The 22,277-nt window shown below is 43.0% G+C and overlaps 1 protein-coding gene across 2 annotated transcripts in view; it reads left to right on the forward strand.

The window, feature by feature from the left end:
• LOC114029611 (ceramide synthase 4-like) overlaps positions 1 to 21,347 on the forward strand; it is a 27,323-nt gene extending 5,976 nt beyond the window's left edge. Inside the window, exons 2-11 of one of the 2 annotated variants that reach the window (XM_027844149.1) lie at positions 1,902 to 2,108; positions 2,806 to 2,923; positions 4,450 to 4,568; positions 4,739 to 4,796; positions 6,901 to 6,951; positions 9,736 to 9,828; positions 10,443 to 10,571; positions 16,707 to 16,813; positions 17,286 to 17,442; positions 20,209 to 21,347. In XM_027844149.1, the coding sequence (XP_027699950.1) occupies positions 1,936 to 2,108; positions 2,806 to 2,923; positions 4,450 to 4,568; positions 4,739 to 4,796; positions 6,901 to 6,951; positions 9,736 to 9,828; positions 10,443 to 10,571; positions 16,707 to 16,813; positions 17,286 to 17,442; positions 20,209 to 20,298 (1,095 nt within the window). In that variant the 5' untranslated portion in view covers positions 1,902 to 1,935 and the 3' untranslated portion in view covers positions 20,299 to 21,347. The remainder of the gene's footprint in view (positions 1 to 1,901; positions 2,109 to 2,805; positions 2,924 to 4,449; positions 4,569 to 4,738; positions 4,797 to 6,900; positions 6,952 to 9,735; positions 9,829 to 10,442; positions 10,572 to 16,706; positions 16,814 to 17,285; positions 17,443 to 20,208) is intronic. The other variant, XM_027844150.1, reaches the window with a different exon arrangement.
• The last annotated feature ends 930 nt before the right edge of the window (positions 21,348 to 22,277 follow it).

Here is a 22,277-nt window from a genome sequence, read left to right on the forward strand (position 1 = left end):
GGCCCAGGGGAATTAGAAGAATGCCCTGTCTGATGCCTCTGCTTGATGCTCTAGGTAGCCCACATTGTACTGATTAATGTGGCTGCTGGATGCCTTCCTCATCAAACCTACACAACTGGCACCATCTTGGGGAAGCTTAAAGCAAGGAAGGTAACATATATGCCTGGCCTGGCTTGAGGATAACTTTATCTCAGATGGAGGGAGTGAAGCTGGAGATTTCTCTGGTCAACAAGAAGGAGTTTCATCCTCGAGTTCATGAGACATGAAGAAAGTAAAGATGGAAATATCTGGCACATACCCTAGATAATCAGTTACTGAACAAGCATATATTAAAAAAACTTTGTGCCAGGCCATGCTAAGTTCTGGGGAAACAAAGAAAGGCCAAAAAGCTGGGGGAGAGGTAGGGGGAGAGAGAGAGAGGATATGATGAGAATAGATTTCAGAATTTATCAAAGCCCAGTAGAGGGCACAGACATCATTTCAGTGAAGTCAAATCAACAAGGCATTTATTAAACTCTTAATTATGAACCAGGGCTAAGCACCAGGGAAACCAAGACAGGTAAAACCATTCCCCTGACCTCAAGTCACCCAGTTTTGAAACCTTAGCATTATCATCAATTTCTCAGTCTTTCTCATCCCTCATATCCAATCCTTTCAAGTCTAAGATTCTCAGTAAGTGAAAATGAGTTGCCAGGTATTATTCTAGGAATTAGTGGCATATGAACAAAACAAAGAAAAATAAACCAGCTCTGGCCCCACAAAGAATTTACATTCTATTTTGGGTGCTGCTTCTGGCCCAGGGTAGACAAGGGACATGTTATATAAGGAGGGACACCATCCTCAGGTAAGGAGAATCAGGGTCTTTCTCTGGAAATGGGACGATGGCCTGGCCTCTCAGTGGGCAGCCACAAAAGCCTTCCTTGATCTCACCAGTCACTGCCATTTGGGGGCAGAAGGACATTCAGGGGAAGGAGGTACCTTTGAGTCTTCCTGAACTCAGGGAGGTGAGGCCACAGAGCCTATGTCCCAAGCACTCCTCACTAGCAGCCTGCAGAGGGGTCATTGGTGAAGATGGGGGAGGGGGAAGGGACCAGGTAAAGCTGTAGAGGAAGCTCAGAGTGACAGAGCTGGACAGGCCCTGGGACAGGGTCTAGTACAACTCTCACCTGAAGCAAGAATCTTCTCCTACATTGTCACCAACAGGGGTCGTCACCCAGCCTCTCCTTGAATACTTTCAGTGATGGGGAGATAACTCTTCTTGCTTCAAATCAATGGTTGCCTAGTTCTGTCATTCTCTTTTTTATTCTAAGAACCCTCTTAGCTCTGACATTCACTAAGAGCCTTCCACCTCTGGCATTCTGAGTTTTATGGACCCTGCCAGTTCTTTGGTTCTGGGATCTGTTTTCCTTCCTTGGGAAGCTGCCTTTCCTAACCTCTGCCACCTTGGCAATCCATGGTCACATCAGAAGCACTTCTGCCCTGAGTTAAGCTGTTTAAAGCAGGTGCTGGACAGACTAGGACACCTGGGTCTCCTATGCCAAGGAAGATTCAGGAAGCAGCCAGCATGTTAGATGAGAACTGCTTGGCCAATGTGTTCTCACCCACCCCCTAACCCCCCAACTCACAAGCCTTTTGGGTGACAAATGCAGTAGAAATAGCCCTGGACAGGGAATCAGAAAACCTGAGCTCTAGGCTCAGCTCTGTCACTGACTCACCGTGTGACCTTGGGTAAGTCTCCTCCTATTTGGGGGCCTCAAGTTCTCTCTCTGTAAGATGAAGTAGTTAGACTTCCTTAAGGTCTCTTATAGCTATGACATTCTCTGTTTCTAAAATTGATGATCTGGGTGCACTGACTCTGTTGGACAGTGTTTGAATAATCGATACATGCTTTTCCCTGCCAGTCCCTCTTGAGACATTTGATGCCTTAACCCCAGGATGCTGGAAACCCTGTACGAGTCATTTTGGAACACTGAATACTGGATCCCCCCTGGGCACACTTGGGCTGACTTGGAAGATTCAGATGGCATCACATACCCTCATCCCAAAGACCTGCTGGCAGCCATTCCCCTGACGTTTGTCTTAATTGTCATTAGATATGGTGCTGAGAGGTGAGTCAACTGTGCAGGGTCTCTTTACCCCCTTTTGTACAAACAAAATTAAGGTTTTGTTGATCCCTTTTATTTTTACAGTTCTTTCAGGCTATAACCTCCCCTCTTCCCAACTTATTCAGTGTACACCTTCCTTTGTAACAAGGGGGGAAAAAAGCTAATCAAGACCAACCAATGCAGCAACCACATGTAACAGTGTATGCAACGTTCTGCATCCATAGGCCCCCACATCTATAAGGAAGACAGGGACCTGTCAATTTCTTCATTTCTTCAAGGGAGAAAGGAGGCAAGATTTGTCATAGAATTACCTAGCATTCAGGTCCAGTTACATTATTGTAGTCAATGTGCATGCTGTTTTTAGGAGTTTTGCTTTATTCTGCATCAGTTCAGTCAAATTTTTTCCAGTTTCTCTACATTCCTCTCCAGATCCAGATGCACATCTCCACATCTCCACGTAGTGAATCTCAGTCACAGAAATATGATAGGATATAATTGGGCCATAAGAAATGGGGTGATGCCTTAGCATTTCTCTGCCTCATGTATTCAGTTCCAGCTAAATTGGAAAACACTGCTCCCTCAAGCTATGCCAATCCAGCTATGGTAGGTCAGTTGATGGGCAAGATTTGACAGAGAGCTCCCAAAGGGCCATAAACCAGAGAGTTACTATGTACTCAACTCCTCCTATCTCTTCTCACAGAGCCATAGGGCTACCTTTGAGCAGAGCCCTGGGTGTGCGTAATCCCATCAGAATCAGTGCTACGCCCAACCCCATCCTGGAGTCATTTTTCCAGAAACAGAGAAAAAATCCTGAAAAGGTGAGCAGGCTCCAGGTTTGGATGCTGTTAAGGATTCTAGAAGGTTTAAGCCTCCATCCCCTTCAACAGGACAGTCCCTGCTATTCAGTGGTCCTTGAATAAGAAGTAGGGGAGATGGGAGGTGCTATGTACCCAAGAAGCACTCAGACACCTACTCTCTTTGTTGCTGTTTCCTCTAGAGAGGGTGATACTTACTCTGAGCATCAAGTTCCACCAACCTCTAACCTCAGAGGGGATTAAGAGCTCACAAGACCTGGATTCTAATCCTACTTCTGCCCCGTATTTGCTTTGTGACCTTAGTCAAGTCACTTGACTTTCTTTTGGAGCCTTAGTTTTCTCATCTATAAAATGAAGGCATGATCTCTGATATCATTTCCAGCTTCCCCATTCTATGTCCTGTACACATGAGTTTTCTCCATAAGAGTCATCCCCAATACCTCATCTCCATATTCAATCAGTCATCAATTCTTGTTGATTCTGCTTCTATAACCTCTCCTGAAACCATCCCCTTCTCTCCACTCCTCCTACAGCCACTTGAATTCAGGCCTTCACCACATCTGCTCTTCACCCTCACTATTGCAATGGCCTCCTAATTTGTTCCATTGCCTTCACTGTCCTCCCTTGTACAGTCCATGCTCCAGCTGCCACCAATCAGGCATTCCTAAAGCTCACGTCTGGCTATGCCAAACCTATCCCTGAGTGATTCTATTGACTCTAAGATAAACTTCAAATGGTTCTCTTTGACATGTAAAGCCCTTTACAATTGGACTCCAATCTACCTTTCAAGACTTATTGCATATCATTACCCCCCCACACACTGTGCTTCCCCAATTCATCTGTTTGTTGTTATTTGTATTTGATATTCCATCCTCCACCCCCATGCCATTGTATTGGCTGTCCCCCTGGAATGCTCCTCTTATTCTCCAGAAATGCTCTCATTTTACTTTGGAAACCCCAACTCCCTTCAAGGCTTCCAGCTCCCTCAAAAAACTTTTCCCAATTTTCCCAAAAAATCATTAATATTCTCTTGAAATTACTTCATAATTATTTACTTCTATTTTACATTGTATATGAATATTTTACATGTACATATGTTGTCTCCTTCTAATAGAAAGTAAGCTCAGTAAAGGCAGGGAATGTTTAGTTTTCATCTTTCCATAGTGCCTGATGAGTTGATTGCAGAGACCCCCCCCCAATGTGTAACTCCTCTTCCCCAAAGGGCAACAAGGCTATGGCAAAGACCAGGGTTTGGGTTGGGGAATGCTTTGATTGGGGGACATGCCCCTCAACTCTGGGGTGTAGGGCTTAAGGGAAGAAGGCAACTCCTTGGAACTTGTCCCTCGAGACCAAGCTCAAGCCCTTTAGACTGTTCCATGCCATGGTCTTGGAAGCCTCTAGGTCCCTGGGGGGCAGAGTGGGCTCTCCCTGATTAGGGAGAGTGTATAAGCTTAGGGGAGAGTAGAGTCACCTGAAGGTAAGGTACTCCCTTTGTCCACCCTAATCCCAATCTTCTCCTGTTGTCCCAGTATGAGCTGAATCACCTAGCCAACCAGTGCAGCCTCTCTGTGAGGCAAGCCCAGCGCTGGTTTCGACACCGGAGAAACCAGGAACGACCATTAATAAGCAAGAAATTCTCTGAATGCTGGTGAGTTGGGGGGACCTGATGGAAGTCTAGCTCCAAGATATTTAGCCTTGGGTCAGTGAGCCATGGGACGAGGCCTGACTTGGAAAGCAGGTGCCCCACAATTTGGTCATCTCTTTACCCTAACAATATGACCTTATCCATTCATCTCTATCATTGTTCTGTATGTTCAGTTTCAGATTTTTATTTTACTCGTGTTCTTTCTTTGGAGGCTTGCTCATCTTCTGCAATGTGAGTACGTCCTATCCCACCCCCACCGCACGACTATTCCTCCTCATTTGACTCCTCATTCTTTCCATTCCCACTATCTTCATCCTTCTGCCTTTTTTGGCTCATTCATCCTCTTTCACATTACTCCCATCTCTTTGTCCTCTCAACTTTCTACCCGTCCTCTTTGCTCTGTTCTCACACTGTTCACACTGTCCCTTCTTGCTTTGCCCATCCTTTGTGTCCCTCCTCATGTCCCCATACTCATCATCCCTCTCTCTTTACCCTTTGTGATTTTTTTGTCCTCTCCATCTTTCATTCTCTTCATCTTTCTCCCCCCTCCATCTCATGTCATTTTTGTTGTCTTTCTGGCCCCCAGTCCTTTTCACTCCCATTCCCTTGATTCTTCTCTTCTTGATTCTGCTCGTCTGTTCTCAATCAGCCCTCAGTCCTCTTAGGTTCCCCACACACACTTTATCCCCACTACCTTTCTCTCTCACTCCATTTCCTTCTCTTCTTATCTATTTCATCATTACCCTATCCCTAATTGCTATTACCCAATCCCTTTTCCTCCTGTTAACCTCCATCTTCTTTCACCACCCCACTTTTAATCCCTGGGGTGTTGGGGATGGGGGAGTCAAGGTCACAGACTCTCTAGGGGGGACATAGCTAAATTGACTAGTCTGACCAACAAACAGGGTGGATTAGAAGCTCTGAGTCAAATAGGAATTGAAACAGAAATAGTGCTACTCAATCATAGAAATAAGGGTTTCAGAGGGAGCAAGGCCAGGCTTGGTGGGGAAAGACAGGAGGAAGGAGTGGATGGCAGAATTACGGGACCTGAGAACTGGAAGGGACCATCGAAGTCATCTTGTCCAATCCGTGCAGGAAAGGAATTTCCCCATAAGAGCAAGACAAGGCCAATCCCTCCTCCTCCTCCGGACAACTGACTTGAAGACAGTCATCATGTTTCCCTTAAGTCTTCTCCAAGCTAAACATGTCCAGTTTCTCTACTAAATCCTCATATGACATGAATTTAAATCCATTTCCTGTCCAATCAGTTGCCAAGTGTTTCTGATTCTATTTCTGTAAGATGTCTTGAAATCATCTTTCTACTCCCATTACAGCCCCACTAATTCAGGCCCTCATCACCCCTGCTCCCCACTAATGCAATAGCCTCCTAATTGGTTCTATAGCCTCCACTATCTCCATCTTCCACACAGACATTCCTAAAATTCCTGTCTGACCATGTCACTTCCCTGGTCAAGAAACTTAAATGATTCCCTATTACTTCTAAGATAAAATTCAAACTGTTCTCTTTGACCTGTTAAGCCCTTCACAGTCTGGCTTTCATCTGTCTTTTGAGGTTTATCACCTGTAAGTCCCCACATAGATGCCATGTTCTAGGCAAATTCACCTACTTCTTCACACTGGTTGACCTCCTCTGCACTGCCCAGCTTATCCATGTCCTTCTTAAACCATGGTGCAAAGAACTGTACCCAATCCTCCACATAAGGTCTGATGAGAAAAGAATGCAGCAATACTACTCCTTCCCATTGCTGGAAACTATGCCCTCTTAAGACAGCCCTATGTCCAATTAGCTCTTTGGGCTGCCATATTACACCGGTAAAAACACATACATACATACATACATACATACATACATACATACACATACATACATACATATACACAAATACATACATGTATAAGTACACACATACACACACACACACACACACACGAGAGAAGTGGGGAGGGAAAGACTGGTTAAATGCTCTAATCATTTAGTAGTTTCCCACTTTGACAGACCTCTCTAACCCAGCCCTAGCTACTCCAGAGCTAATAGAGGAACTGGATGCTAATGGCCTGCAGGGATGTAGAAAGGAAAAAAGGTCAAGTCTCTCATCTAACCAGGAGTCATACCTCATAAGTTTGATTCTGACTTGTTCTGAACCTGGAAGGCCAGGATAAATATAGGAGATAATATAAAATGGCAATGTAATCATTCCTCTTGAGTGCCTGGGGTTCCCTGGAGAAAGACTCAAAGTTATGGAAAAGAGCCATTACCTGTGAGGTCTAGTGATCCTGAGAGCAGTGTCTAGAATATATCCCTTGTTTCTTCCAGGAAACCTGGTTTGGCCAGCCAGAGACAGTGTGGAATGGATACCCTAAGCAGGTGAGCAGTCCCTGGACAAGGGCTGGTGCTAGATTTGTCCACTAAAAGAAGCCCTAGGAATAATGATGATGATGACAATGAAAGCTAGCATTTTTAAAGCACTCTAAGGTTTGCAAAGCACTTTACAAATATTATCTCATTTGATCCTCACAACAATTCTGTGAGGGAGATGTTGTAATTATCCTCGTTTTACAAATGAGGAACCTGAGGCAGACACAGGTTAAATGACTTGGACAAGGTCACACAACTGATAAGTGTCTGAGGCTGGATTTGAACTCCTCTTCCTGATTCCATTCCAGTCAAGTCCAATAGAGGGTCTACTGTGCCCCTCCCCGCAATGGCCGGAAATGAATGCAGTTCTCTACTTGAAGTTTTCCAGAGAGGGCAAACTTCCTCCTTTCCAAAGTAGATCAATCTACTTTAGGACAGCTGTCTTTGGTAGGAAGTTTGCTCTTATATTGAACCTAAATCTGGCCCTCTGTAGCTTCCTTCCATTGACTCTAGTTCTTCTCTCTGGGGTCATCTTCCACATGATGGCCCTCCAAGTATTTGAAGACATTAACCATGTCCTCCTTTCATTTTCTTTTTTCCAAGCTAGCCATATTAAAACCCCCAGATATTTTCAGACCAATTGATAATGATCAACCTCTACCCCATATTGTACTTATGAAATTGATTTTTAAACTTATGTTTTTACTTTTAAGATTTTATATTTACCCCTCATAAATTTCACCTTATTAGTTTTATCTAGACATCCTCCTAGACTGCCAAGATTCTTTGGATCTTAATTGTTATCAAGTTGGCTAATTATCAGTTTTCCCACCAGAGTGGACAATAACCTTAGCTACATACTTCCCCAACAGCATGGAGGCTTACTTATTTCCTTAGAAGAATTTCTCAGGGATATCCTGCTCCACCAAAGGTGAGGCTTACCTTAGCTCAGATGGATTCAAGACCAAGGAGGAGTTGGACATTCATGACCACCCTCTTGACTCCTATTTGACTCACCAATGGTAGCAATTGCAATTAAGGTAAATGGTGGCCACAAAGTTCTGAGTATGTTCAATTTATTGGTAAGGGTAGCAGTTGCCAATAAAAGGAGTCTTTAGCTCCTCAGTAAGGTAAAAGTCCCTGAATGAGGGCTGACAGATTTTTTGTTTTGTTTTTGGTGAGGCAATTGGGATTAAGTGACTTGTCCAGGGTCACACAGCTAGTAAGTGTCAAGTGTCTGAAGCCAGATTTGAACTCAGGTTCTCCTGACTCCAGGGCTAGTGCGCTATCATTGAGCCACCTAGCTGCCCCCTGACAGATTATTTTTAAGGACAAAATAAGCACAAACTAGAAGGCAGCATCATAGGTGAGGAACCAATACAACTGATTACATAGTCAGAAGTATTATAGATGCCAAGGACAAGATGACTAGCTGGACATTTGGAATGTAGGGCTAACAACAACCTCTCTTCCTTTTTATCATTTTGGAAGGCTCATTGGTGGCATTCACCTGTATCGCTAGTTGTTATTGTTGTTGTTGTCATCCTTCACTTCTGAAGGAGACCAGTAACATAACGAGTAATGATTTGACGAGTCAGTTGAATTTAAGTGAGGTAGAGTTGCACAGTCATCAGCCTCACTCTCTCTTCGTGAGCTATCAAAATCCAGTGGCAAGATAAAAGTCAGAATGACTTGCAGCAGATGACCTTGGCATCTTCAATGCCTGACCAAGCTCTTAGCACTCCACAGAGCCTGCTTCAGCCATGACTGTTGGAACAAATGTTCTCATCTGCCCATTTCACCAGGGAACATCTTCATGTGCTTGGGGCAGACATTCCCCTAACTGACTGGTGGGTTTGAGACCTCTTGGTTCCCCTCAGCCTAGTTAGCTTATCTGCCAAGATGGTTTTACTGGAATGTGGCCATTGTAGCCACAGCTGAGAGTTAGGTGAAAAGGTGGACACCAAAAGTGGACGAGTAGCCCTGAAAAGGGCTTGTCAAGCCCTCACACTAGAGGTGCTAGTCCTCCTTGAACACTTCATACACCCTACATGGCTAGTGAGTGTCACAGCAATAACATACCAACTTAAAGAACAGCCAGGGTTGCAGAGATAACACACCAGACTCCCTAGCATCCACCTGCAATGGTCAAGGATAACAGATTTCCTTGACATAGGAATGAAACAGTGACTAGCAGGAAAACTGAGCTTCTGAACTTAATTCAGAGACAATGAGTGTTTTACAGGAAAGCTGAACTAAAATTAATTCAGAAATAAATGAAACATGACTTCGGTAATTACACAAAATGTCGGTACAGATATAAAATGAAATCAATTACAGAATAGAATCAATTTGATTTTCTCAGTTTTCAATGTATATGTATATGTGTGTGCCTTGTGAATATATGTGTATGTTTACAAACACATTCGTATATGTGTGTGAGCATATATGTGTGTGTGCATGCATGTACGTGTTGTTTCCCCTAATGGAATATAAGCTTCTTGAAAGCAGGAACTGTTTCCTTTTTGTCTTTGTACCCCCAGTGCCCGGCACATAACAGGTAAGTTTAATAGATGCCTGTTGATTACTTGATTGCTGGGCAGGACCTGACTTATGGAGGACTGGTCCCAGGTGTATCCTAACCACAGTCCATAGCCTAGCATGACTGGAGAATGGGGAAAGGCCGAGTGTTTGGTCCCGCAGTACTGGAGCTCCTGAACAGCCATTTCCCTGTTGAACCTTGTATCTATCTATGGGCAATACCAATGATCAAGTGACTGCTTTGACCCTCAGCCTCTGCAGCCTGCCATATACTGGTGGTACCTCCTGGAGCTCAGCTTCTACCTCTCCTTGCTGCTCACTCTGACCCTCGATGTGAAGAGGAAGGTGAGTCTGGAGGGACCCCAGGTTTTGGAGAAAACTCTTATATTCGCAGTCAGAAGGGAGAAGAGTAAAAGGAAGAAGAGCCTGGCTTCTAGTGTCTGCCCCCATTAAAAAAACTGTCATGCTTGATCCTGGCCCTGAAGACCAGTGCCTAAGGCTGAGTACAGGGCCTTGTCCCATGGTAGCAGTAAGGGCAGACCTAGTCTACCTGAGTTTGGTGTACTTTGTGGGACACTGCCAGATAAAGGGGCCAGAAGCTCAGGGGTAAATTCTATTCTATTCAATTCAATGGCCAAAGTTCTCTCTCTGGAGCTCCTACCACCGGGTCCATATCCAACCCAATTGCCAGCTTTCTCTCCAATATGTTATCAGTCACTTGAACCTGCTTCTTCATCTCCTCCTTGTACCTTCTCTCCTGCCTTGTACCTCAATCTCTGCCTCCCCTGAATAGACTTGGACCTTCCCCCAAAGGATTCTCATATAGTCAGGCAGAAGTGGTGGGAGGAATGGTATTCCTTGACTCTGGGTCAGACACTAACCCTGAGCATGCACAAAACCAGCCACTGCCTTTGGAAGTCTGTGGGGTCCTGGCCTCATAACTGCCCTCTTCTTCCCAGGACTTCATTGGGCAGGTCATCCACCATTTTGTTACAATCACTTTGATCTTCTTTGCCTATTCTGCCAACTTCGTGAATGTTGGTGCCCTGGTGCTGCTGCTACATGATGTGTCAGACATCTTCCTGGAGGTGAGTCCATCATGGAAGAGTATAGCTGGGATGAGCCTGAATCCCTGGGGGCCTCATGTGTGCAGAAGCCACAGCCCCAGAGAAGGGAACAGAGCTGTCCCTAAATTCCTCCATCATTATTATAGTCCATTGTATCTAGTGGCCCAAGGGCCCTAACTGAAAGAGAGACTCAAGGACCACAGGTACCTGACTCCATCCCTGGAGAGGAAGGGAATGATGGCAAAGAGGTGGGACTTTTTTCTCTCTGGCTATATATCCTTACCAGAGAGTAAAAGTCCAGGGAAATCTCTAAAAACCAGATTTAGCTATGGTTCATATCTAGGGTCTCCCCAAAATAGGGGAGGAGGCACATTAACTGGGTACCCTCATTATACAATATGAGTATTAGGTATAGGAAAGCTATTTATTTCCCCCACCACAAATAATGTCTGATGCAAAAGACTCCCAAGTGCTCATTAGCAAACAGAGTTAGTTCTGCTATAATGTGACATAAGCATTCCCAAGAAATACCATGCCATCCAAAATTGCCCAATAAAAAACACAGAACTTAGGAGGATAATGGAGTTAAAGGCACAGAACTCAAAAAATCAGTGACACACACACAAAAAAGAAACCTAATAAATGATACACATAATTATGCATATTAAATGATTAAGAAATACATAAATAGTACAAAAAATGGAGGTTGTGCCATTGGCTTTGGGTTGCAGCTCCACCTGGGCCCTAGGTGCACAAACAAGTTGGCATGAGGGCATGGCAGAAGGGAATAGGGGCAAAGGTGGAAGTGGTATAGACGAGCCTTTCTCTGCTCTTAGCTCCTACTGTACTGTGGAATATGCACAATGACAATTTACCTTGACAGAGATCTGAAGGTCAGTTGTGGAGGTGGTTGTCAGGAAAGGTTGCAGCTTCTCAGTGACTGTGAAGTGGTAACATTTTTTGGGTTCTCTCACTGTTTCTTACAGAAGAAATTGAGTAGAAGCAAACTTGAAATTTCTGTTCTGCTCGAAGTATTCCCTAATATATCAATCATGTTGGAACAAATTCACATTTTCAAAAGACATTATAGCGGCACTGACCATACAGAAACATAAAACATCACCATTAGCTCTCTGTACTCATTTTACTCCTCCTGAAAGGCGCAGGACCTTTGTGTAACAATGGCACAGATATTTCACATTGACCTCAGGCTTTCATTGTCAAGATCTAGATCTCCTAACCAGCCAGGGCATGGATTACTTTGGTCCGTCAGCTGCAGGACTATTATAGGAATGACTGTCTTCTCTGAGAAACCCTTCTCTTCTGACGTGTGAATTCAGAACACTGGAACTCTTTTCCTATAAGGCTACCACCAAGGGTAGAAATAACCATTTCTCAGGCTCCCTGATCTAAGACCTGCCCTGCAGAGACATGGATGATAGAGAAATCCCTTCCCCAACCTTGCTGGAAGTTCAAGGGAGTAAGAGTGTTAGCAAAGAACCTGACAGTGAAGGGCCCCAAAGGAGAGTTGACACAGATGTTTCCACAATTCTCTTGGCCCACTTCAGGGAACAAGGTTCCATCCCAACTCTATCTTTCTCATTTTCTGTGGACAGTCAGTACCCTAGTTGTGAGGACTAATCAGGAGTTGCTATATCATTCTACACTAGTCTATGTCCTTCAGTAAAAGGCCAAAATAATTGTCAATCACCAGTCCTACCTGTGAGCGGTTCATGCAGCAGTACAGTCATCAGGGTGCCTGCTTAGCCTTCTTGTGGGGGCCTCTGTGTTTTAAGACCTCTTGCAGCCCGGCATCCTCCAGTTCTTCTCTCTATAATCAGGACTTGGGAGGAGTCATGGGTGAGTCAGGGTTAAAGAGGAAGATATATTAGTCTGGGCAGGGGGTAGAACTGAAAGAGGAGGAAAGTTGGGTAAGGGTGGACATAATTCTGTAGACCTACCCAGGCCACAGAGTGCCTGAATAAATTTGGCTAAAAGGATCAATCATGGCTTTGCTAATGCACTCGTGGCAGAAAGTGAGGGAGCCTGGAACCTGGAAGATTGGAGGTCCACCAGCATCCCAAAACATCCAGCTCCAGGACAGAGGATACACAGAGCAAAGGGTTGTTGATGCAAGTGGGAAAATCAGCTTTGCAAGCACAAGATAGTGAGGTGTGTCTGGATAATGCTTTCTTTGGAAAAGCCCTGAAGGGTTAGTCAATAGAAAGTCCAATGGGAGTTCAGGATATGACACTGGCAACCACAGAAGTTAATGCAGTTTGAGCTGCATTTGGAAAGACCCAGTGACCAAAACAGAGGAGGTAACAGTTAATCCAGACATCCATCCATCCATCCATTAATCAACAGATATCTATTAAGTGCCTTAAATGCCAGGGGCTGTGCAAGGAATGAGGAATACAAAGACAAAAGAGAAAAGCTTCTGCCTTCAAAGAGTTTACTTTCTATCAAGGAAGACAATAAGTAGCCATGTGAGTATATGGAAAATACAGTCTTGCCATGGGTTGTCTTGGTCAGACTGTATCTAGAATATTGTGTTCAGTTGTCCCAAATATCCTCTCCTCTCTGGATTTGTGTAATTCTGCTCTCCTGACTTCCCTTCTATTTGGCTGACCATTCCTCCTTGGTCTCCTCCGCTGGCTCTTCCTCTATGTCATGCTCATTCACTATGGATATGTCCCCAGGCTCTGTCCTGGGCTCTCTTCTGTTTTCTTCTCTGTACTTTCACACTTCGAGATTTCATCAGCTCCCATTGATTCAATGATTATCTCTGTTGGGGGAAACTTCTGGAAGCTATATACCCAATTTTAGTGTCTCTCCTGAGGTTCAGTCCTAAGTCATTAACTGCCTATTGGACATTTTGAATTGAACATCAAATTCAAACATCAACTGAACATTTTCAAAGCAGGAGTCAATTATGTTTCCCCCCAAAGTCTCCTCTCTTCCAACTTACCTTTTATTGCTAGGGGCATTACAGTCACCTAGGCTCAGAATCTTGAATTTCTTACGTATCCTGTAGATAACTTGCTTTGTATGTTTGTTGGCATGTTGGTATGTTGGTATGTTGATATGTTGATATGTCTCTCCCATTACATTGTAAGCTCCTTGAGGAACTTCATTGGCTTCTGTTTGTATCCCCAGCATTTAGCACAGTGCCTGGCACAAAGTAGGTACTTAATAAATATTATTGATTGGTTGAAATTCTTGATTCCTCAGCCTCACTCCACTCATTATCTCCACCGTGTCTTTCACACATACCTCCCTTTCTCTCACACAGCTGCTACCCTCATCACTAATCACTTAGATTAATGCAATAGTCTTATAATTGATCTTTCTGACTCATCTCTCCCCACTCCAATTCATTCTCCATAAAACTGTCAAGGTAATTTTCCTAAAGTATAATTTTGGCCATGTCACCCCCCCTCCCTACTCAGCAAATTCCAGTGGCTCCCTAGTACCTCTAGGATCAACTAAAACAACCTTTATTTGGCATTTGGAGATCTTCAGAACTTGACCTTTTCCTGTCTTTCCAGTTTAATTAAGCTGTATTCCCCATCATGAACTGTAAGGTCCAGACATGCTGGCCTCCTTGTAGTTCCTCACACGCAGTACTCATCTCCTGCCTCTTCATTTTTGCCCTGCCTCTCTGGCCTGGAATGTGCCATCCCTCCTTACCTCTGCCTTGTAGAATCCTTGGCTTCCTTCAAAACTCAGTTCAAGCATCACCTTGTGTAGAAGGCTGTTCTTAGCCCCAACCTGCTAATGCTGCCCCCCCCTTCCCTACAAAGGAAGAAAGATACTTTTCCATAGAGAACTGTCAGTAGTCAGGCAGGAATTTTAGGAACTAACAAACTTGAGAACATCTAGCACAGAAGTCGCCAAGCTCGTGTGATTTCACATCCTTCTGGGTAAAATACTTTCTGAGCTTGCATCTCCTCCATGTGTGCCTTTATTTATAAAGTATTGGCATTTCCCTTTTACTAATATTAATACATAATAAAACACACAAATATCAATTTCAAAAGGAAAAGAAAAATAAAACAAGTAAAAATTTAAAAATTATCAATGTACAAAAAACTTTATGAGAGAAATGTGATTTAATACGATTCATTTTTTTTTTAATCCTGAGTATGCCTTGTCAGTTAAAAAAAAAAAAGCTGAACTGAAATACAGGTGGGCCTGCGTTCAGGTCTCACCTCTCACATATACTGGCTCTGTGACCCTGGACAAATCTCTGAATCTTTCAGTGCACTAAACCAGAGGCAGCAGCTGGCAACACTCCAAGATGCAGTGGGAACCAGATTAAACGTAACTGAGAAATATTTAACAAAGTAACTAAAAATACAATAGAACATAGACAATGTTAATATGTGGTTTTCTAAGTCAATATGCAGCTGAGGAATCCTGATGTCAGGTTTAGTTACTCCGGTTGTCTTCTTTGAGTTTGACACCACTGTCCTATGCAAAGGTGCCAACCCAAATGCATGGTGGGGCAGGGGAGTTTCTTCATCCCAGAGCTTTCTAGACCAATGAAATCACAGATCTAGGCCCTGTCCTTGTTACTTAGTTATTAGTTATTAATTAGTTATCATATATTAATATATGATACATAATATACATTAATTAGTTCTTAATCAGTTACTTAGATCAATATAGCTAGTCAAGCAGGTGTAATTCCTTTAAAAAAAAAAAAGATAATGCTTTATCAAGATATCCAAAATACAACAGTAAGTCATGACTGTCAGGGAACAAAGTCGTTTTGATGCAAAAATAACAAGCAAAAGTGAATTGTCTGTGATTTCAACATTGCAGAGAGTACTCAGCATATATCTATTCCTCTTTCTTTATGATGGCTTCATATGTTAAATTAGGTAGACCACTGGAGTCAGAAAGATCCGAGTTCAAATCCTCAGAAGCTTCTAATTGTGTGATTCTGGGCAAGTTGCTTAACCTCTCTCTGCCTCAGCTTCCTCATATGTAAAATGGGGATAAAAATAGCACCTACTTCCCAAGGTGGTGGTGAAGATAAAACAAAATGATATTTGTTCCATGCTATATACATTCGTGCTATTGTTTGTATACTTTAATAATGTTTTTGTATGAGTCTGAGGAACAGGAAATAGACTAACTTGATTAAAGAGCAGAATGCAGAAATGTGACAAATAAGAGTAGAAAAGTAGGTTGGGGCTAGATCATGAAGGGCTTTGAATGCAGCACACATGGATTTATATTTGATCCTGGAAGTGGCAAGGAGCCGTTAGAGTTTTTGAGTAAGGTTGTGATATGGTCAGACCTGTACTTTAGGAAGATCACTTTGACAGTTCAGTGGAGAAGGGAATGGAGTGGGGAGAGACTTGAGGCAGGGGATCCACTGAAGAGGGGACTTACAGTAATCCAGGCAAGAGGAGCTAACCCTAATTCTGTTAGCAGTGTAACTGGAGATAAGAGGATATAGTTGAGAAATGTTGTGGCAACTGCTTGGATATGTGTATGTTGGGTGGGGGCGTGGCAAAAGGGAAGAGTCAAGGATGACAGTGAGGTTTCAAATCTGAGTGACAAGTGATGTGGTGCCTTCAAAAGAAATGGAGAAGACCTGGGAAGGGGAAGATTTGAGGGGGATAAGATCTACAATGAATGTCACAAACCATTCATGTCTATTTATTCTGTGACTAGTTCTGCCCTATCCAAAATTTTTAAAAATGAAGTGGGGTTTTTTCTCACTGGTCAAGGCCCTGAAAGCCCACCCTCCAAGGGGAATCTTTAGGCTGCATATAAGAAAAGCTTCCAGGGGCAGCTAGGTGGCACAGTGGATAGAGCACCGGCCCTGGATTCAGGAGGACCAGAGTTCAAATCCGGCCTCAGACACATCACTAGCTGTGTGACCCTGAGCAAGTCACTTAACCCCATTGCCTAGCCAAAAGAAAAAAGAAAAAAAAAAGAAAAAGCTTCCTAAGGCACAAAACTCTCTGAAAGTTGAATGTATGACATGAGTTCCCCATCATTGTAGGCCTCCAGGTGAAATGATTACTTATCAAGGGTGACTCTTGGACAACTATAGGTTTCACTAGGTATCCTCTGAGGTGTCTCTCAACTCAGAGTTTATGTGTTACTAAAATTCCCTCTGTTGTCTCTTCCCAGGCTTATAAGATGCTAAGTTATGCACAGTGGAGGCAAGCTCGGGATGCCATATTCATCTGCTTTACCCTGGTGTTCTTGGTTACCAGACTCATTCTCTTCCCAAAAAAGTGAGCCTGGGCCTAAGAGGTGAAGTGGGATGAGGGCAGGAAGGAGGAAAAAGGTCTGAGTCCTGGGGACCTTCTGCTGCCAAGAGCTGCCTTCTAGAAAGAGGAGTGAGTCTCCTGCCTGAAAAATCTATGTGTGAGAAAGATGGGATAAAGTCAGACCAGGGGCATCTAGGGGTCCTTTTAGGATGTTCTTTTTTAGGATAGGCTTTTCACTCTGCCCCTCCCATCTCTTTGGGGTTGGGTGGGGGTATTTCTGATGACCAAGGGGTCTAAGCTCTGGCAGCCTGCTTCTTCCCCTTCCCACATTGTGACCCTCAATTTCTCTCTCTGTGTCTCTCTCTCTCCCTGTCTCTTTCTCTGTCTCTCTTTCCCTGTCTCTCTCTGTCTCTCTGTCTCTTTATGTCACTCCCTCTGTCTCTCTGTCTCTCTCTGTGTCTGCCTCTCTCTCTCTCTCTCTCTTTCTCTCTTGCAGAGTCCTCTATACCACCTACTATGTTGCCCAGACCAGATCTAAGTTCTTCTTTGGATACTATTTTGCCATTACCCTTCTGATGGTCCTGCAGGGTCTCAATGTCTACTGGTCTTTCCTCATCCTCAGAATGTTCTACAGGTTTTTATCAGAGGGCCAGGTAAGTACAAATCTGTCCCCAGCCCATTGACCATCCCCCCAACCCATGACCAGCAGCAGGGGAGAATGGGGGAAAAGGGAAAAGGTACTGGAGGTAAAAGAGCATGTGGATAGAGCACCGGCTCTGAAGTCACCTGAGTTCAAATCCAGCCTCAAACCAAACACTTAACACTTACTAGCTGTATGACTCTGGGCAAGTCACTTAACCCCAGTTGCCTAAAAATAAAAACAAATAGAAGAGCATGGGGACTCAAGGCTGGCATCCTAGTGCCAATAGGCACCCAAGTAGTGCCAGTAACATATCTTACCCATTGTCCTTGTCCTTGATTTTTGCCTTTCCCAATCTCTCTCTCTGTCTCTGTCCCTTTCTCTGTTCCTCTTCCTCTCCCTCTCCCTCTCCCTCTCCTCTCTCCTCTCTCTCTTCCCCTCTCTCTTTCTCTCTTTCCTCTATTTTCCTTCCCTCCTCATCCCCCTCTTTCTCATTTCTTTTACCCCATATCTTGCCATCCTTCTTTTCCACTCTATCTCATCCTACACATTTAATCAGGTGCCGAATCTTGTCACTTCCACCTCGACAATATCTCACCCTTCTAAGTTCTCCTTCTCAACTTCCACACCCGTCATCTTAGTGCAGGTCCTCATCACCTTTCACCTAAATGATCTCATTTATCCTTCACACAGCTGAGAAGTGGTTTTCCCAAAGCACGGGTTAGGCCAGAGAGAAAGGAGATGGTAGAGAGGACAGTATGCCAAAGATGATGGGAAGAGATGGGATCAAGGGTGCATGTCAAGGGATTTGCCTTGACAGGGAGAAAGGCCACGATTTTTATGTGAGAGAATGTTGAAGGAGGAGATGATGGGAGAAGATGCCTGAGTGATATGAGAAGAGAAGGAGGGGAGATGAGAGAGTTCTCATTGCATGACTTCACTTGTTTCAGTGAAGAAGGAGGTGAGGTCCTCCCCTGAGAGAGTAAAGGGAAGAGTGCTGTGGGAGTCTTGAGGAGGGATGAAAAGGTCTGGAATTTCCATCGTGGTGAGTGGTCTAGCAAATCAGTCAGGAAAGTATAAAAGGATTTTCTTCTTCAGTGAGTGCTCAGTTGAGGATGTGTAACACATTTGCAGGAAATCGCAGTGATTATGATCTTGTGATTTTCTCAATCTCTATTCAGTAGCGTGTGAATAGGAACAAAGGAGATGGATGGTGGGAGTAATCCAAGGTTAAGGTTGTGCAAAGCGTGATAGCTAATAGGACAAGGAGGCAAGAGATTCAAATAGAGAAGATACCATCCAGTTGGACCAATTTACCAAGTGGTCAAAACAGAAAAGAAAGGAGAGTGTAGCCAGTGCAAGGATGATAACCTGATAAGGAACTGAGAGGTAAGGGAAATTGGAGGTCACAGTGAAAAAGAACATTTGGGCATTGTAAAGCAGAGGAAAAGATAGAATAATAAAAGATGATGATTGGATAAGTGAATCTCAGAATTTGTGGACAGAAAAGTGGAATATTTCTGGATAATGGCAAGCTCAAGGGGATGGCCATTTATTTCTATGTGTGACTTAGGTGGAGAGGAGTAGGTCATGGGAGTTGAATAATTGAGTTGGAAAGTTGGGTTATTTAAGAGAATATCAGCATATATATCAAAGTCCTCTAGTATGAAGGTAGGAATTTGGGGTGGGTTCGGGGTGAGTAGACACTGAGCTTATTCAGATTGGAAGAAAGAAGAATCCGCTGGTTGTTGATTGCTAATAGTCACCAGGGCCCAGACTTGGTGATAAATTCATTCACTGAATAAAGAATAAACTCTCCTCCCCAATGAATGAATGAATTAAAAAAAAACACTCATTAAAAGCCTAAACACTGTACTAAGCTCCAGAGATACCAATAAAAAATTGAGACAGTACCCTTAAGAAAGGGGAGACAACACACAGAGGACAGTGGTAGCCAGAGAGGTTTGTTTTGGTTGGAGAATAATAGCAAGCATTTATGTAGTGATTTCAGGTTTGCACAGCACTTTATAAACATTGTCTCATTTGGGAAGCTATTGGGATAGTGAACAGCGTCACAGTCGATGAACATGCCCTTTCCTGGAGCAATGGAATATTGATACATGTTTCAAAGCTGGAAATAAGGTAAAGGGGGCTTGAGGGCCCATACAGTGCCAGGATAAATGCAAGGTCCAGTAGTCCAGAGGGTGAAACAGCAGGCAGGATCAATGGCAAAGTAACAGTGGCCATCCCTAGCTCCCTATTAACACCAGAAGAAAGTATAGACTCTATTTGTCATTTAAAGTTTTGTACCACTCAGCCCCAGTCTAGTTTTCCAGCCTCACTATACATTGCTCCCATGGTTTTACCCACAATTCTGTCTGGCCAAACCAGCCTTCTTGCTGTCCGTCACCCAGTATCGATCTATCTCCATCTCTGCATCTATGCACAAGCTGTTCCCCCATGCCTGAAATGTAATCCCCATCTTCCACTTCTTAAAATTCCTTATTTCCTCTAAGACTCAACTCAAGCATTACCTAAATTAAACATTTCCTAATTTCCTCCCCACCTCCAATTTCTACTACCACTCATCTCAAAATTTCCCTGTTCATTTATTTTGCATATACTCTGCATATAGTTTTATAAGTGCATGCTGGTTCTCCTGATAGAATGGAAATTCCTTGAGGGCAGGGCCCTGTATTTTTGTCTTGGTTTCTCCACTGATTTGCACGGTATTGGGCTTAATAGATGTTTATCGATTGATTGTCCCTCTGGTTTTCAGGCAAAGAATGATGTGAGGAGTGACTTAGAGGAGCCGGACCTGAGTGATGAACAGTCAGCAATGAGACAGCAGAGCAAGGGGAGAATTTAGTCCAATGGTGTCATAGACATTCAGGCCTGCAGGAGAGTGGGGTTTGAGGAACTGACCAACTTGCCCTTGATTGTCCCAGTGGCATAACTTAGTCTAGCTCAGTCCCTGGATGACTGATCTCTTGACTTCTTGAAGATCAAATCACCCTGGGAAATGTCTCAGATTCTGATTGAATATGGAATCTGTAGACTAAGACCTTTGCTGGACTGGGGCCCTCCATTTCTGTCTCTGTGTCTGTCTGTCTGTCTGTCTGGACTTCAAGGTGGAGGAGGAAGGATGCTGAGGATTTTATAGTGAATTTAGTGATGTTCTTTTGAATATCCTTTCCCTCTGAACCCTTGTCCTTGGACTTGACTGCCGAGGTCCTTCCCCATCAGGAAAACTGTGTGATTCTTTCTTTCTTTCTGCCTTCACAGCCTTGGCCAGGCTGGAGATTACAGAGATAAAGACAAACAAGAAAAGGACAGAAATCTTTTTCCTGGTTTGTAGAATTGTGAATTAGGGAAATGCCTGTTAGTAATTTTTAGACAATTTTTCTATCAAGCTGTAACATTCACCAAATGGAAAACATAGAAACAAATTTGTAGCATGAAATTATTTGAGTATAGCATACAAAAACTCTATCCTTGAAGGACCATTTGAAGGTTATATCCTAATCCTTAGAGCCCCATTGTCTCCAAAAGAGGAGGGTGGGAATGTGAGACTGCCACCACATGTCTTTTGAAAATGAGCTAAATGAAAGCAGTGGGCTCTAAAATTTGATCACATGACCCTTGGGAAAATTAAGATTTTGAATGTTACCCTTTGTAATTGTAAATCCATAGTTGATTTGGTTGAAGTTTGTTCTGAAACTAAATTATATTGTGGTCTCATTTACACTGGGACATGTTCTCCTATTAGGATTGTTGTAATAAATTAGAACTTAGTGGAGAATATATTTGATATCAAGGCAATAGGCTTGGAAAATACGTGAATCAGGAAAACCTATTTCAAATCCAGTCTCAGAAACCTATTAGCTCTCTTACCTTAAGCAAGTCACTTCACCTCTGTTTGCCTCCTTTTCCTCATCAGTAAAATGGGATAATAATATCACCCACTTCTTAGGGTTGTTGTGAGGATCAAATGATATAATAATTGCAAAGTGCTTAGCACAGTTGCTGGCACATGGTAAATACTATATAAATGTTAGCTATTTATTATTTTATTAAATATAAGTACTCTCTGCTGGGTTTTGAATAGGATTGATATAGAATGACAAATTGATAGATGGCAATTTTCTATTTGTAAAGATTTGACCTTCATTTAAAAGAATTGATATTATTTGACTGGGAAAAAAAAAGTTGTGTGTTATGTTTTTAAAATTCATGATATTGTTCATGTCATTGTTGGGCTTCTAATTTTTCTTGAATTTTGGAATTTGGGAAAGCATTAGTATAAGATATAGTGATGATACCCAGAAAGTGCTGCAATCCTATCATTAGGAAAGCTACTTCCTTTTTCATCTGGATACTGATACTTTATGAATTGAGCTATCAAAGAATGTGGTCACAATGTTTGAAAACTGTTAAATATTTCGTTGGGTATATTTTACCTTACATAATATCGTTTGGGTATAATTGGGCATAATAATACTAACTTGTTGTTTGGGGAGGGAGGGGAGAAGTAGCAAAGGCCTCTTAAGTTGTCCTTATCTGTGAAGTTTTTAAGACTTTCTATTCAGGTAGAGTCGTAAGATCCTCTCAGTCCTGCTGACAAAATGTTATAAAATGCTAAAATAATGAAGTCTGAGAAACCAGGACTGCTTCAAGGTGAAGTAGGGGGACTTAGAAGTTTGTTTATAGTAAAGAGAGAGTTTCATCTGAAATTATTTGACCATTGCTTATGAAAATTATGAAATTGTATCTATTAATGGATAGTAAGTATTGAAGTTACATCTTTGAACCAACTTAGTAACAATAGATTAGATTCAATGACTTCAT

Source organism: Vombatus ursinus, unplaced genomic scaffold (assembly GCF_900497805.2).
Source record: "Vombatus ursinus unplaced genomic scaffold, bare-nosed wombat genome assembly UNPS02014935.1, whole genome shotgun sequence".
NCBI lineage: Eukaryota > Metazoa > Chordata > Mammalia > Diprotodontia > Vombatidae > Vombatus > Vombatus ursinus.